The 17,751-nt window shown below is 37.9% G+C and overlaps 1 protein-coding gene across 1 annotated transcript; it reads right to left on the bottom strand.

The window, feature by feature from the left end:
• Window positions 1–34: 34 nt before the first annotated feature.
• Window positions 35–16,015, bottom strand: nt5dc3 (5'-nucleotidase domain containing 3). Its single transcript, XM_005796389.3, has 14 exons — window positions 15,613–16,015; window positions 14,819–14,991; window positions 14,136–14,210; window positions 13,993–14,048; window positions 13,015–13,105; window positions 12,790–12,927; window positions 11,130–11,190; window positions 10,860–10,962; window positions 7,252–7,353; window positions 7,046–7,127; window positions 6,032–6,118; window positions 2,959–3,099; window positions 2,799–2,863; window positions 35–2,677 (listed from the first exon to the last, which is right to left on the bottom strand). Exons 1-14 carry the CDS (start codon window positions 15,893–15,895, stop codon window positions 2,380–2,382), a joined length of 1,755 nt encoding a protein of 584 aa, XP_005796446.1. The 5' UTR covers window positions 15,896–16,015; the 3' UTR covers window positions 35–2,379.
• Window positions 16,016–17,751: the final 1,736 nt, after the last annotated feature.

Raw genomic sequence — 17,751 nt, 5'->3', positions numbered from 1 at the left:
TAAAATTACAAACAAATCACAACAAACTACGATGCAAAGGTTATTGCCACCAAAAGTTTATTTCATGAATCCCTTTTACATGATGTATCAGTGCTCGACATGAATTTACGTCAGGATTGGTAAAGAAAACCAATTTTCCTATTCTCGTAAAATCCTCATAACCTTAGATTTAAAAAATTTATTTTGTGAATCAGCAGCATCCACAACAATAATCGACCACCAATTGTCTAAAATGAAATATACAGGCTTAATTTGGTGTAAAATGGCGAAACCAACAATAAAAAAAGATCCTAATACGTCAACGTGCACAAAATCAAATGAACCAAAATACGGCATAATATCAGCCTAATATGAAAACGGCACATCCTGCAGTAATGTGAACAACAGATTAAGGCAATGGAGAATATAATGTCAATGTAAAAACTCCCATTTCACCACGGAAGGCAAGATACAATAAGGCAAAAACACAAATGCATGTTAAGCCCGATGTGTGACTGCCCCCTATTGCTCAAGATAGGTAAAATCCATCTATTCTATTAAATAAATCTAACCCACTCTCAGTTACACACACACGCGCACACACCAACAAACACATAAACACATAGGCATTTGGCTTAAAAAGTAATACATCCAGTGCTTCTTAAGACAATTATCCAAAAGGACTGAAATAAATAACATGTTTAGAGAAACCACAGTTTGAACTTCTGTTATACTTTAAAGGGCATATATGTCAGAGCAACAAAAGAAAATCTTGAAAACGTGAAGCTTAAATAATGATTCACTTTCCCGTCATAAGTTGATTTAAAACACATATTCTGAAAAGATGGACGTGTGGCTGATCACGAGCAACACAGAAAAACAATGGAGAGCAAAACTGGGCAAACGTAGATGAAAAAGAAAACTTTCTCCTCACCCACCAAAACTGTCCCACAATTTCTCCCCAGGATTAGGAAACAATTTTTAATCTCAAAGGACAACATGAATGACAGTGTTATGTATTCTCCGGGCTTATAGAGACATTATATAGCTCAACCAAGAAGCCATGTTACCTTCAGCTATTTTTAGAATTCTGTATTTATCAAACATGACTTAAAATAAATTTGACTTTGCAATTTTTAGAATTGGGCCTCTGTCTCTTTAAGAAGCTCCTGCTCTTTCCAACAGTCCGCCTTCAGCACGACATCATAAAAACGCTCCTCCATCAAGCCTTCAACATCGTTCTGAGCGTTTCACTGAGAAGTAGTTTGTATGATGAGCTCAGCAGATGAGTAGTTCCACCAGGTGTTTGCCAATTGCTGCTGCCGCTAGTCTGGAGGAGATGTGTGGGGGAGTACCACAATGGCTGCCACAGGAGACTAAAAGATTTCCCAAACATGCATGAAAGAATCAAAGCAACCCTCCAGCTTTGTTTTTGATGAGGGAATAACATTATAACGTGACATAAAGCTTTAAAAAGTTGATTTTACATAATACTGCCCCTATATGGGATGGAACAATCTAAAAATGAAGAACCCGGACACAACACAATTTATGATGCAGCTCAACCACTAGCATAGGCACAGACTCAACAGCCAAACAACTAAAGCCACTCCACTTTCTGTTGTGTGTGAGCCAAATGAAGGAGAGAGCATTTGACTGTTTTAGACTGGAGAGTCTTGTTACAGCCAAACAACATGCTCCTCTGAGAAAATCAGCTCTGGGTTGACTTATAGAGTTTGAGTAAGAAGAAAGCATGTGTCCTCAGAATGATATTCTTTGACAGAAATGTCGTCCAGTTAAAACTGAATAAACGGAATGATTATATGCGCAAAAGTGTGACTTGCACATTCGCTGCAAAGCTTGCTAATATAAAGCATTCTGGTTGTTGGGAGAAATGGCGGTGCTGATGTTCAGGGGAATTATAGTAAAGGTGCTGGCGTAAAGAAATTCCAGCATCCAAAAGATTATTTGTGCTTCGATTTACGCTTTTTGTCACAAGCACTTATGCAGAACTTGTTCAGGTTACTGCGCTCAGATTTCTCCTGACTTTCATCTTCTCCTTGGACAAATCTCCATGAATCTTCCCTTTATGAGCTGGTAATTTTGTTGTAATCACTGATGTCTTTCATTGTTTTATGCCATTCTTGACTCAACTTTATTGCTCTTTGGCAACTCGGCTGCCTTGTACTTGGTTTGTTTCTTTCACATTATTTTGCCTTATACTTTAGACATGGAAAGGAAGATAACTCATGATCTACAAGCCTGAACACAGTTGAGGTAAAAAAGAAAAAAAAGATATATGCCCATTTAAAACACAAACTACTACTGAAATACACTTCTTAAAGCATTAAGTTAAGAGACTGACTGTTCAATCTTTAACTCTTACACTTCCCTGTGTGATCAGACTCTGCTTCGGTCCTGAGGCGTTAGAGGAGGAGGAGGAGGAGGAGGAGGGGGAGAAGAAGAAGAAGAGACCCCAAATCCGGAAGAATTTTGTTCTGGCCAAAGGGGCGCCTCGTGCTGCAAAGGAGTGCGTCGAGGGAAAAAGGTGTGCTGGAGGTCATAGTTGAGCATGCAGCTGATAGAGGCCATATAGATGTCGGCGAAGCGGGAGAGTCGCCGTGAGAAGTAGGTGGGATTGTGGTAGGTGCGGAAGAGGCTGCCGAACTGAGCGTTGAAGATGTCCTTCGTCTGCGGCCTGCCACGAAAACAAACGGAATCAAGATGTGGGCACTTCTACTGCAGTGGCGTTAATAATGCAGGGTTTGGTTTTTTTTTTTAAAGCTAAATCTTTTCAGATCAAATCCATCTTAGATTACTTCATGGCTTCTCTTTCTTTGATCCACTCCTCGACGACAGCTTGGGTTGCTGGATCCCGGTGCGCCTGTTTAGACAAAACCCCGTGCACGTTAAAATTAAAGAAGTAAAGACGGAGTGGCACAGGAAGATGAAATCGAATGTTTGTAATGGTCGTCTGACCTGCATCTGTTCGATCAGTACGGTCAGAGCCTGTAACCAGGTCATCATGTGGACGTACTGCGGCGTGTTCATGATCTTTATCTCCTTCCGCAGCTCAGGGATGATGGCGCCTGTCCTCCAGCCGTGTTTCAGAGTTAAATCCTGACGAACATCAAAGCTGAGTCAAAAGCATGTGAGCTGCGCCAATTAATTGCAAGAAATTAGTTAGGAAACAGTAAAGTGGCGACATAATGCTTAGGTAAACATTGAAAGAAATGTCAATAGACACATTTTCAGCTGGTATGGGATCTGATGAGTGACTCAAAAGTACCTGAGATGGAGTTGGAGAGCATATTTGTGTAATTGAATCAACTCTGCCGTAACCTGAAGACATTTCTCCACTGTGCCTATTTACAGCCATTATCTCCTTCTCTCCATCCAGGGGGTCTGACAGTAAGTTGTGGTCAGTATAAGCCACAAATGTCAACTTCTATTGCTCTAAACAAGCTCGACAACATAATTGACTCATGGCTGCTGGCCACTGAGCAGGCCTCATGCCAGTGATGTAAATTGTTTCTTTCAGTATCGCTCTTCACAGCTGATCATGCATATTTATAAACACATCTCCGAAGCACTTAAACTCTGCGATTCCAAATAATATATTGGCAGAAGTTAGCCTGGCAGTGACAAACGAGCCGCTTTTAGAGATAAGATTTGAATAAAGTGGAGTGATACTGACGCGCTGACATTTAACAATTTACGCAGATAAGGCATTTTAGTGCCCATTAATCCATTTCAAACATTGAGCTAGAGCACTTTCAAGTTTGCGCATCAGTTTGAGCAGAATGAATAAGGACCAGAGTTAGTAAGGCTTTGTACTTTTAGTAATAAAATAATAATAAAACCTTTATTAAGTCAGCAAGGTGCCTGTCTTTTTCTAAGGAGTTCCTAGTCAAAATTAATATTCATTTTCCAAACACGCAGTTAAACATTTGGCAGAGCGGACACACTTACCTTTGCAAATGGGAATGTGACATTGTTTAAGTGAAAGATGCACACTGTAATCATCTAAACCCCAAATTCTGTACCAGCTGAAAACAGAAGATGTTTTAACATGATTGCAAGTCGGGACGTGACTATGTTTTACTTCAAGTTCCTTTGAGGAAAACACGAAAAGGGAAAAGGTATTGAAATGATGAAAAATGTGTTGCCTTAGGAGTAAAAGTCGTGCTTTTACGACTTTTACTCCTAAGGTAAAAGTAAGTACCTTAGGACTTACTTTTAAGTCCTAAGGTACTTAGGACTTAAAACATTACTCCTAAGTAATGTTTTGTTTTCATTACTTTTTCCACAAGATAAATGATTCCAATTTTTCTTTTTATCTGACAAAAATGTGTCACTAACTACAACACAGTCATGTCAATTTTTTTAAGAAAAGCATTACAAAGCCACAGTGTTCAGCTCAAACAAAACAATAGCTTTGTTTCATATCTAAAGCAAAAATTAAACACCATAACCTGCTACAGTAGTGAGTCCATATTGTTTTCTTTTCCAGGGGCTGCAAATATGTTCGGAACACCAAGACAAGTCTTATCTTCTTCTTTTGCAGAAAATCAGTAACCACATAGGCACTCTATCTCTTAGGCTCGAAAATAAGCTGCGTACGCACTCTGAGAGGGCTCAGAAATTATGTTCTGCAAAAGATTTCAACATTCTGATTGTTTTTATCTCTATTATTCATCGAAAATACCTAACCAGCAAGAGAAAAATGCCCAGATAAACTGAACCTTTATTTGTGTTCTTGCTTGGTTGCTTTACTGTTTTATTTTCCATCTTGCACATTGTAATCTGCGACTGCGATGTTATCACAGGAACATTCTTTTCGCCAACACTATCAGAGAGTTCAGGGGCATTGTGGGACACCAAAACACGGTGTGGACTGGCAGTTTTCTTGTTTTTGGCATTCCTTCTGGAATTTCATCCAACATCAAACCAAATCAAACGTCTTGAAAATAGTAAATGGCCCGTAGTTGTAAGCCTGTCACAATAACAAATTTTGCTGGACAATAAATTGTCCCAGAACTTATTGCAATAAATGATAATATTGTTGTTTTGAGCGCGGTTTCAAGTAATATAATAATAATAATCGCATAAAAATGCAAGAACACGTTCTCAAAGATCAATACATTTTAATTCTAATGAACGCTTTAAACACTGGAACTGGAAGACATTTGGAATATCCAAAATAAATAAAGAAAACCACAGAAACAACAAATAAAATAAATTATGAAGTCTCTGTAAACAAAAATATCTTTCAAAAAAAGAAAAAATTATTTCTTTCTTTCTGTTGTTTTTGAGACCAAAACACCAGACTGAAGACTTTCATCATTCAGTTTTTGGTAAAAAGAGACAAAAACAATAAATTAAGCAAATGAAAATTATTGAGTTTCTTTTAATCTATCATGCGATTAATTGATTTATTGTTTATTGTGACAGGCCTACGTAGCTGCACAGTAAAGTCATTCACCCATTCAAACTGGCAACTCACCGGTTGCAGGACGAATGTCTACCGACTGAATTTCCATCGCTCCGATGACTTGAACCCCCCCGAACACATGCTAAGTACCTGAACAGGCGATGATGTTAAAGTTTATATTGTGTTTTGGGTGTGGTGTACAGCAGCACACCACAAACATGTGCATGTAGTTAGTTAATTACCAGCTTGTGGCTAAACAGGTCTGCTTGGTTGAGATTCGACGTTAACTTGTGCTGCTCCTCATAAACCTCTTTGGTCTTCACTGATAATGAGCCGATTGCTCCTGCATTTGTGTCGGCAACGTTTCTGAATCTCATCTGATAAGCCGAGCTTCCTGCAGGGGTGTTATTGTGAACTGTGAGAAATTGACTGGAATGGTAAATATGGGCCATAGACTACTGGGAAGATTAAACAGCCAGAATCTGTCTTTTTAGCTTAGAGGATTACACACTTCTCTGTGGTAAAACAAGACTCCTCTTTTTGCTCAAATCCCAAACAGCAACAGTCTGTGTAGATAAAATTAGCTATTAGTAGTAAATATGTGTGGATGCTGCTTACTGCCAAGTCACTGTAAATGTGATCTCCAAAGTAAAGCACTTTGGATCCCCTCCAGCCAGTGAGTCTGAGGAACTCATAGAGGTTTCCCTGTAGAGCAAAGAAATATATATCAAATAAAACAAGGGAACTGTTATATCAATGAATGTGGCCACAGCAGGAAATTCACACAGGAGAAAACTGCTGGATTTTCTTCTCTGAGCCAAATGCTCTTGGGAGTGAAGTTGGACAGTTTTAACGAGACACTGGGTCAGAAATCTGTGAGAACTAAAGAACGACCTCATCAGATTTCACTGAACCTCTTGCGCTATATCAAATATAGAATAGAAAGATGGCAAAGTTATGATGTACAATAGCACAAATGTCAGTGATTATTTTCACAGAAGAAAACATTTGCCTTCTAGTTGCCAAATTGTTTGCATTTCCATTTCCATGTTTACTTTTTATTGTTTATTTCATTCACGCAATAATAAATATGAATAGTTCATGTAACAAATAAAAACATGGAAGTGGAAAAGAACAAATAAATAGTAAGCATGAGCTAAGTTCAACATCCACACAATGACCAAAGAACTGCTAATAGAGGCAACATAGACAGTGCAGCGTGTTTTTGTTATATTAAGATAATTCAGCTCATAATTCATTAAATATTCAATCAAACTTCTCTCTGAATGATGGATTCTCCGCCCATGCCTGGTAAATTATCCCAGATTTAACTTTTCTTATTTTATTGGTCATTCCCAAGAGTTTAAAGACGAAGTTGCATCAAATTAGTCGGTTTTAGTGCAAAATTAAACTAAAAACTATATAAGTTTACAGTAATCCAGGATAAGAATTATTATTTTCAACATAGTCTTCATTTTAACCAGTATACAGTTGGACTCATCTATTGACAAAGTGTTAAATTATGCATCAGTTCATATTTGACCAAACACTCAGATAGCAAAACACTCCAAAATTGGATTTAACTCAGCAGTTTTTTAGACCGTATAAAATATCAATTTTCCGTCGCAGTACCTGCTTGTAGATCTCCCCTTTCTCCAGCCTGTGAATCCTGTCCCACAGTAACACACCTTTGTCTGTCACTCGCCTGAAGGGTCTGTGGAAAAAAAAGCAGGAAGTGCAAATTGTCAACAGTTCAGTTAGAAACAGTCTAAACTACAGCAAGCAGAACAATCATATTTATGAGAACACAGGAGAAGCCACTCAGAGAAAATACTTACTTTCTTCTGTCGTTGAAGAAACTAGGTTTATCGGCCTGGACAATAACGACGTCAAACAAGTCTCTCCAGTCTTTTCCCACAATGTAGCTCATTCCACGGTCCCTGATGAGAACAAGGATCAGAGTCAATAGATACCTCAAGATGTGAGGTGGAGTAAGCAGTACATGGTCACAGTGCTGGTAATGTTGCAACAGTAACATTTTTTTTTAAAAGACACATGGATCACAGTGTGTGTTGACCTATGAAAACAAAACACCAGGAAATAGCTGCTTAGATGTACTGGAACAACTTTTTGTTCACTACCATCTTTTGCAACACTGTTATTACTTCACTATTGGTACCTTTATGTTGGGTAATTTTAAGGTACCATGAAGAAGAAAGGCTAAAAAAAAAACAGGGAAGACTGTTTGAGTTTATCCCTTTGAAAGCCATGGACTGAGACATGAAGGTATTATGCAGAGATAGTCAAAAGATAAGATAACTGAAGCGCATACAGAGATCTCAACTTCAAACTGGATCTGCTATGAAGAGGCATAAAGTGAAAAAATATGTCAGTAAAAGAAAATAAATAAGGACATAGGACAAATTAAACAATATTGCCAGAAAACAACACCGAGTTAAGCTACGAAAGGGGACAAGAAAAGGAAACAAAATAATCTATTTGAAATCGATAATATCAGACAACAGTATTCAGTGTCGCTCTATAAATCTAGGAGGGTTGGGTTGATTCAGTTAATTTATTACACCTGAGAACAAAAAAACACCATATCTATTGAACTTTGCCCTATTTGGTCTTTACCTAAAACCAGACGTGAGGAGAACAAATTTATTCTGTAAAGGAAGTTTGCTGCTGGCTAAAACTGACCTTCACTTCCTGCTGGCTTCTCGTCACAAACACTACTGCCACTGACCTTACAGGCTGTATTCACAAAACCAGACATGCAGTTTTTGTTATACATACAATGAGAGATTTCTATAGCTAAAAACAAGAACAACCTTAAAACAGACTTGAAGACTGAAGGTTTAAGTCTTCGGAGTTGGGAATATTTCAATCATCTCTGGGTAAACCAAAATAACTTTATGTGCTGGAAGATATTACTGATGGTCATTGACCATATTTACATATGGTAGAGTATGAGTAAAGTATAGAAAAATGACCTTAATTGTTGTTTATCAAAGTGGCTTGTCCTCCTATGAACATGTTAGGAAGAAAATCTCATGAAGGTCCGCTCTGGTTCGCATCCCAAAAAAATCCAGGAAAGAAACAACCAAAACGACGTGACCTTTGAACCAAACATGCAGCACTCAAGAACAAGCCAAAGACCTTCAAACTGTAGGAAGATTCTCCAAAACGTGTATTATCAAAATGTGGCAGTGACTATCAATCAAAATAATACTGTTTTATGTCAGAACTGGGCCAAACTAAAAAAAATGTTTACACTACGATATGAAGACCCACATCTTCTCCTTGGCTTTTGATCCAACATAAGATAGTTTAGTTTCCTTTTTGTCATACAATTTTTTCTTGCTTCCATTTATTATAAAATACGAGTATTTTATTTCTCCTTTTAATCATTTCTTTTGTTTCAATTTCAAAGGTTTTATTTTAATCATTTTTTGTTCGGCACTTCGGTCAGTGCTTGTTGTTCCTAAAGTGCTTTATAAACAGTTGGCGTGGCTGTGGTAGAACGTCAAAGACAAAACATAGATTTTACTCAGTGGCGTGAGAATGAAGAGCATAGTATTTTCCAAGGCAGAACCTCTGTGTCACAGCTTTTACAAGAGCACATTTGATCAATTTAAACATCAATATTTAAGGCCAGCCCAGCTTTAAGGCAAACCATAGAGGGGCGACAATATTTCCTCCCTGATCGATAGCTTTTTCTACTCTATGGCACACCAGCAACCGCATGTCTACGCTTGGTGTGGGCGTTTCATCTGTTTGTACAAAACCTGGAGAACATGCAGCAGTTAGACACAAACTACATACATTTACAGAAATGACTGTAGTTACATTGCACTTTCCTGGTGCGTTTTTTTATCCTAATTGGCCACTTTGCAGTACCATTTCGCCATCTTTGCAGCAGTTTTTCCTCTTACTTGCATGCTCTGCTTTTCAAACTAATTCCTACATTGTTGATGCGACGGAGGCAAATTACAGATTGAGCTCGTTTTCCAAAGACACCTGGAGACGTATGTTGGAACAAACCGCCGACCCCACCGCCCGCTGGAAAATGTGTTGAGCGTGCGCTCGAAACGTCATTCATCAAAACTTGAATTTACATAGCAATTTAAAACACTCTATTAATAAATATTTAAGAATCGACTAATTTCAGTGTGTGTACTCATCTCCCTCCTTATTGCTTTGATGACTTAGTATTAAAACAAGGACATCGCTTCATTGCTTTTGGGCTTTAGATAATCTTTTGAAGCTCAAATTCCCAACTGCTCAATTTGTGCAAACAGCTTTGACTTCAAAGGACTTCATGGTCAATGCGAAAGTGTACAGAATAGTAAATATTGGCGCTCTGATGTGTGAGGCCCGCTGCACACAGCGCCTCTCAAAAGTATTCAAACTCGTTGAACCTTTTGAGACTGGAGCGCTGTCGGTTCAAGTTTTCTTCCTAGTCTGATGTGTATTTAGATCCATTCATCAGTCAACTCTGAGCTTCCCTGTTCCTGCTGAAGAGAAGCAGCTCTGTGATGATGTCATCCCCCATGTCTCAGCATGGAAATGGTGTTTTTCCTAAGGGTAATGTGAAGTATTAGCTTTCTATGTTTTGCACGTAAGCAAAAAAACCTCAACTTTGGTCTCACCTGACCAGAGCGCATTCTTCAGCATGCCTGTGTCCTCTACATGGCTAGTTAGTGACCTGGTGCTCATGGGAATTTTTATGGCTTTCTTCTTGCCACACCTTAAATACCAGACTTTCGAGGGGGGAAAAAAACTAGTATTTCTCCTCTTCACAGATTGTCTGACCTGAGCTCTTGATCTCTGCAGCTCCTCCAGAGTTACCATGGCCCTCTTGGCTGCTTCTCTGATTAATGCTCTCCTTGCCTGGGTTGTCTGATCAATGAAATGGCATTCATTGGAAGGCTTGCAATTATGTCATTCCCTTTTCATTTCTGCATGATGGAATGAAAAATGTTCGGTGAGATGCTAAAAAAAATTGGAATGGTATTTTAAGCTATAAACTTCTTTATTCCAGACGTTTTTTTCCTTCTTTGTGATGTCGTTTGTTCATTAATGCTTGCTAACAAACTCCTTTATACTGGGATTAAATTATGCACATCTATTGATTAAATAAGTCACTTTTGAAGGTAACTGATTTCACAGATTTTTTTTTCCAGGAGTATCAGATTGAAGATTGGAACTGGTGAACATAAGTGAGCGTTACAGTTTTTCAGATTTTAATTCAATGCACGCTTTTAATTCTATTTCACAGTTAAGCGCCACTCAAAAAAAAATTCCAATAAAATGCAAAAATACACAAAAACAGGGTAGCTGTTGGAACACTGTATGAACACTGCAAAACAGCTCCATAAATTCAACATTAGTACTGCAAAACATTACTCGCTGTGAACAAACATGGATTAATCTTACTCACACAAAATCAAAAGGGCTGTTGGTGATGAGAAACATCTTCTTTCCGTGCGCCGACAGCTTCTTCAACACAGCATGGCTTTGCTCACCATAGCAAATGTATTTTCCTAGAAAAAAAAAAAAAACAGAAAAAAAGACGGGTCAATAGTACCAATCTATTGTGCTTTCTATTTAAAAAGCGTGACCTCTCAATGCTGAAACGATGTGTTTGCACCTTCTGAGATAAGGCAGTATCATTTTCTCAAACAAAAGGAAATGTGTTAAGGAATGTTACCAATATCCGCCTCCACAGCTCGATACATAATGCCCTTGACATGGACATCTCTGATAGCTTCCTGCGAGGAAGAAAAGCAAACAGCACTCAGCCAGAAAGTCAGTGACACACAATTAGCATTCAGCTCTGACAGCAACTTTACTCTGTAAATAAACAGTTGGCTTGAAGCGCGAGAAGAATCGTTCTTGAATACGAATGAAACGGGAAGAAAGCCAGAGTTTCGGAGCTCTGTTGTCACAGTGAGGAAACTTTTGAACTGACGACTCTGTAAAAACCACACATACAATTGTGGGGAAACCTAAAACCTCCATCATATTCAAAGACTAGCTGACGCAATAAAAAATTTAAAAGAACAAAAAGTTTCAAAAACGTAAAAGGTCAAAACTGAATCATAAAGCGGGAGAGAAGAAAGAGATTAAGGAGGGCGTCCTTGAAAAGATGAGAGGGATTCTTCAAACACAGAACGTGTGTGTGTGTGTGTGGAGCTTTTAATGACAGCTATCTGTCAAAAAAATGCTTTAGCGTCACTGAGAACAGACAGGACCAGCACGACAGCAGGCCTCAGAGGAAAAACATGGCGCTGATTTCTCACCGTTCCTCCTGTGAAGTAGCAGAGCCACGTGGCTGGTGGTGAAATTGCTCGTCTAAAATTAGACGCTGCTTTTTAGCAGTGCTAAAATTAAGACGGCACAGGACGGCTGGAGTGTCGCAGGGAGCTGCAACGTGTAAATACAGCAACACTCAAGTACTATTAGTCTGGTATAGCGATTTATACCCCTAAAGCGTTATACATATTTATACTACAATCACAAACCTAAATGCGTTTTAGAATTATTTTGTGACAAGCACAGAGCAGTGTGATAAAGATAAAGTGTGAAATGCAATATAAATGCAGTACATTTATATTGCATTTTTGACATTTATGCAATATAAATGTCAAAAAAATGTATAAGAGTGTCACAGTAAGCCAATACTGACCAACATGAAAAGACCATCTGTGGTGGAAAACTGACAATGAGCGAACACAACTTCTTCCCCACAGGAAAATGGTAGTGGCAGCATTATTCTATGAGGTTCTTCCCTTCTTTGATGAAAAGATAAATTCAGAGAAAATGGAAGAAAGCCTGTTAGAGGCAGCCAGCTTGAAGATTTCCATCTTCAAGCCTTGCAACACCGCCAAACAAACAGCACAACGGACACTTTAGAGATCAAAATGTTATGATCCAACTCTGAGTCGGTGGCGAGACTTGAATATCTATTTTCACAGATACAATCCATCAGATATGAGTGAATTTAGCTATTTTGCAAGGACGAAATAAAGAAATATGTGCAAAGCTGCTGGAGGGAGGCAAAAACCTCACCGTTTGCAGCTGGAATTGATGGAGAAAGATGGTCCTTCAAAGAATTTCCTCATGAAGGCTGAATAAATATGTGCACAACCCCTGCACATAACCATAAAATGATTATGAAACCACGTTCATAATTATTTTAATCTCACTTCACTATTATACACAATTGTAGTGTAAAAAAAACACACAGAAATGTTCACATTGTTTTGAAATGCACTGCATGATAGGATTCTAAGTACGGACAGACGCCGGCACCAGCAGATGCAACCACGGATAGAAAGAATGATGCAACAAAGACAAGGCGCATTTACCTTTACGTCTTTGTAGAGATGGACGGGCTCGTAATCGATGTTGTGCCTCATGAAGAAGTCGTTGACACAAGAGAGGAGTGTCATCTCCGGCAGCGAGAATATGTCCATGAACTGTTTCATAGTGTGGCCATGTATACTCTGCAGGACAGGCGTTCATCATCACTGTGTACATTTGGGGCTTCAGCAGCTAAACTAAGAGCTAGAAAGTGTGCAAATGAGCTTCACCTTGCCATAGAAGTCACTCATAATCTCAAGAGGAACATGGGAGCCTTCATACATGGCGATGACTTCCTCGTCAGGCATTGGATGAAGACCTCTGCAAAAAGAGAAAGAATAATTTTAGTAATCGGTTATTTTATCAATTATTTTGACAATCAATCAGATAAAGAAATTGGCCTTTCTATATAACACCTCAAATGCAATAAACTATACAAATGAACAAATAATTCAACTTCTTTTTTAAATAATAAAATAATAACTTTATTGCCTTACATGCAATACCGTAGCATTCTTTCAGTGAACGCTTGATCATTTGTAGCAAAGGACGAATTTGCAGCTAAAAAATACTTCTAACATCAACACGTGAAAAGCTGAGCTCTTTCTGCTTGATATAATACCAATACAATGTAGGGCTAATTTCTTGATGAACATATTAATAATTGGATAGCAAAAAATGTTTATTGGGATTTTTTTTGTTTTGCTCTTTCCTTCAGAATTTTGTGATATGAACCAGAAGACCAGGCGACCCCACTAGGGACAAACATGCAAAATAATGTATGCATGGATGTTGAACTGGATGAAGCTAAAACTATTTGAGGAGTTTTAGCTTAGACAGGTTTTATTTTACCTTAGATGCAAAATGTATATGTTTTTGTTTAGTTTGAGCTTAATTAATGGCTCTGAGGATGTTGTGTTTTCAGAAAATGGCCTTTTTTTGAGTCCGGAGTGATCAATTGCTAAATTAGTTGACAATTATTTCAATCATCGATTCATCACAATTAACCTGATTAATTGTTTCAGCCTTATATTCAACAACTTTTGCTGAAAAAAATATTGGTAATAGCTTAGATTTTTATTTCCTATAAAGACACGCATATTTTAAAAATCTTAACCCTTGACTGTTTGTGACATGAGAAAAACTTCCTACTCTAAACCATTAAGCAAATAAATGTTAAGATTGCCCTCTGCACTCAAGGAAAATACCTGTAAACAGTTCCCAGCTGGATGTAATGAAAGGCATCTATCTTCATCAGGAGTGCCTGTTGCAAATCAGATCAATGATTTTAACATGGCAACTCCATCCTTAGCCGATCCTTACGATTTTACAGAGGAGAACTTTCTCTCACCTTCTGGACATCGTAGTGAAGCCCTCTTACTGCAAAATCTGGAATATATTCATACTTCCGCAAATCCTCTGGATACTAATAATCATACAAAATTCAAGGTGACAACAGTAGTTAACACAACTCTAATACAGGTGACATATGAGGTGACAGCCCGGCCTAAACTAGAGCTGCACAATGCTTCAAATTTGATTAGCACTGTGTCAGTATCACAATCACAAAAAACTTCTTGGATGCAATATTTGATTACATACTATGTTTCAAATTCTGCATGGACGACAAAGAAAAGAGCTAAAAAAAAAATATGGGTTATTCTTAATCAATACCGACATCACTGTATTCAAAAAAAGAATTGCAATTAGATGTTTTTCTGATATTGACAAGCCCGGGGTTAAACCTTAAAACAAATTTAGAAAACCCACAATACAGGGTTCCTGTTAATTTAATATTTATACTTTATGATTTTATTTATCGTTTGAAAAAAATTAATCAAATAAAAAAGGAAATTCAAATATCTGTCATTCTAGTGAATGGAGCAGGGAAGAATGTTTCCAGATTCTTAATATTTTAATCAAATCCTTTTCCAAGCTGTGATGGAACGATGAGAATACAAACAATTAGAACCCATTATTGTACATTTCCTTTAAACTTTTGTTTACTGCAGTCAACCCCATAAGGCGCCTCACCCGGTGGTTGTTGATGAGAATGTCCCGCGCTATGTCAAAGATGAGTGTGTGGAGGTGGCTGGAGTAGAAGGCCAGGGTGTAGTCATAGTCGAAGCCGTAGATCTCGATGTCTCGAAGGCTCATCTCATTGTTTGCAAAAATGGTGTCGGGATCAACGGCGCTGGTGGATATTACTAAGAGAAAAGATAAATTATGTAAAAGAAAAATACTTTAATTTCATTCAATTCAATGCCACGACAAGGCACTTTAACAGACATCAACAATGTAAAAAATGGATGATCTGTTCTCTAGTTTGAAATCCAAAAGTGCTGCCAAACGGCCAAATGCCTCTTTTTGGGATCGAAGGAGAAGTGCAGTAGTTTTTTTTATGCCCGCTGACCGGCAGTGTTCAGTAATAGTTGGAATAGGGGCTAGTCTGTGTTATTATAAGTAACATATATTTATAATAATTGTATGACAGCTCTTCGTGCAAAGTGAAGCCAAAAAATGGTCCAACGCCCATTAATACATTGAATTTTATTTGCTGATATGTTTTATTCTTAAGATATTGGACAATAAATTATGTTAATTAAATTTTATCTCCATTAAAAAATGTCTACAAACCCTAAAAAATATATAAAGGACAAAGAAAGTATCAAAAAACACTAATATTTTGTCTTCATAACAGTAGATATAACGTAACCACTCTTCACAAAGGCTTTCAAAACTAGTAAGGCATTTGTCACCAGGGTTAGATCAGCGTTACAAAGCAAGAGCATTTTTATATTTAAGATATTAATGTTAGAGCAGCATACCCTCTGTCTGTCTCTTCGTCTCACTGTAAACAGACCACAGCCTCTCTGTAGTGTCCTGACCATCTGAGGAGCTGCTGCTCACAGATGCTGCGCAGTTTTGGGCTCCGCGCTGCTGTAACAGCGGCTGGACACCGGCTCCTCCGCAGCAGACTGCCTTGAAATTCCTCTTCCACCAGCCAGACCTGAACGCGTGGCTGGGTATGAAGCTACGGAAGAGACCCACTCTCCACAGACACTCCGTGTGTTTCACCAGAGACGAAAGGGACCGCGACAGGGGCGCCATTGCGGTGTTCTCTGCGGGACGAGTGATTAGGAGGGCGCCGTGGACTCCCAGTCGGCCGCATGTGGAACAGGCTCTTCTGTAAATACCGAAACCGTCCCTGTAAGGTTACTATGACGTCACTTCCGCGTTTCTAAAGGTCACAGCCAATGGGAGGCCGATGCGTCCGGTATTCTGCCTGTTCGGTAAACACAGGGAGAAAATATATATATATTTTAGATGCAGAAAATCACAGATGTGTTTTAGATAATTTTACTAAAGTGTTGCACCTTTCTCGACATTTAAGTCAAAATAAATGTTAATTTGAGAAAAGTTTAATAGATGTAAAAAAAAATAATATCAATAATACATTTACCATCCTTTTTATGACAATATATATATATTTTTAAGTAACGACTGAGGAAAACATATATATAAAAAATCCCGCTCTGAATTAATTAAAAAGAGATAATAATCTAAAATGAAACCCAGAAAACTACATACAGATATCGAAAAATATTCAAGCTTTGTTTGAATTGTGATTTAATATAGTAGTGTACAGTACAGTTTCAGTGTTCATGTCACAAACGTTTCTGTACTTTACTTTCACTATTTGAACACATATAAGTAAAAAGTAAAAAGCCCACTGCGCTTGTCCTGGTGGTTCCTCCAACAGTCCAAAGGCAAAAGTGTCATATTAATAAACTACATCAATTTTGTGCAGGTGTAAATATGCAACTTTTACTTTCTGCTTTACCTTTTCGATAGATTACAGATAATTGTTATGACCGACTAGCAAAAACTGCTTATTTCCTGACCACCAACTTAGGGCATACCCTACCTCAATTCTGATTACCCCAGGGTTAGGTGCCCGATTCAGGTATGGAAAATTAACTAAAAAGACAACAATCACTCATCTTCACCCAAATATTACTTTTTAGAAATCCAATTATGGGTTATTATTTTCCATCTTCTATCTGAGAGTTTTAACATTGGGTGATGTCATTTTAATACATTTATCAACATGATATGTCAATGTCAACTCTGTTGTCTAAAATCATCTCAGGGCTTGATTAGTCCATAGTTAATCCCCAACTGGACTGATAAGAACACCCCAAACTGGGGTCATTATTTTTAACAAAGCTGTATACAAATTTTATGCAATGGTATTTCTAACATGACAGTTTTTAATTTACGCATTGCTGGGAAAGATTACTCTCTTGTGCAATCCTGAACATGTTAAAATGGCAACAGAGAACAGAATAATTTTCTTACATGGTCATTTTAATACAAATGTCACAATGAGCTTTGCATTTGCTGAAAAATGTCAATCTCTGAAATGACTACACATAGTCACTTTTCTGTAGATTTTCACGTGTTCTGAAAATCAGTATTGTGTTAAGTCAGAAATGACAATTTATAAATGAAACTGATTTATTATCAAATCTGGTATTTTAATTACATTCATCTTGAGGCCACACAGATAAATATGTTTTTTAAGAAGTGCAGCCTAATATGATGCTCAGATAATCAGATACACCCTTGGGGCATGAAACACGATAACATACACATCTGGCACATCTATTTATCATAAACATTCTTCATTAGAGGTGACAACCGTATTATTTACTTACTAACTAAACACTGCCATCTGGTGGAATAAGATAAGTAGTGCTCTTAAAATAAAACAAATCCTGATTCATTCATGCATCCACTTGTATATTCTCCAAAATTGAAACCAAATATGAAGAGCCCAGAGCCAAACCCTGGATTAGTTTTATGTCTGTCGCTGAGCACCATAGCATAACTGCTATCACCTAATTATGGCATTATAATTCACACAACCACCCCATAGTTAACACACACACACACACACACAC

This window comes from Xiphophorus maculatus, chromosome 2, assembly GCF_002775205.1.
Source record: "Xiphophorus maculatus strain JP 163 A chromosome 2, X_maculatus-5.0-male, whole genome shotgun sequence".
NCBI classification, from domain to species: domain Eukaryota; kingdom Metazoa; phylum Chordata; class Actinopteri; order Cyprinodontiformes; family Poeciliidae; genus Xiphophorus; species Xiphophorus maculatus.
This window is presented reverse-complemented; position numbering and strand designations above follow the sequence as displayed.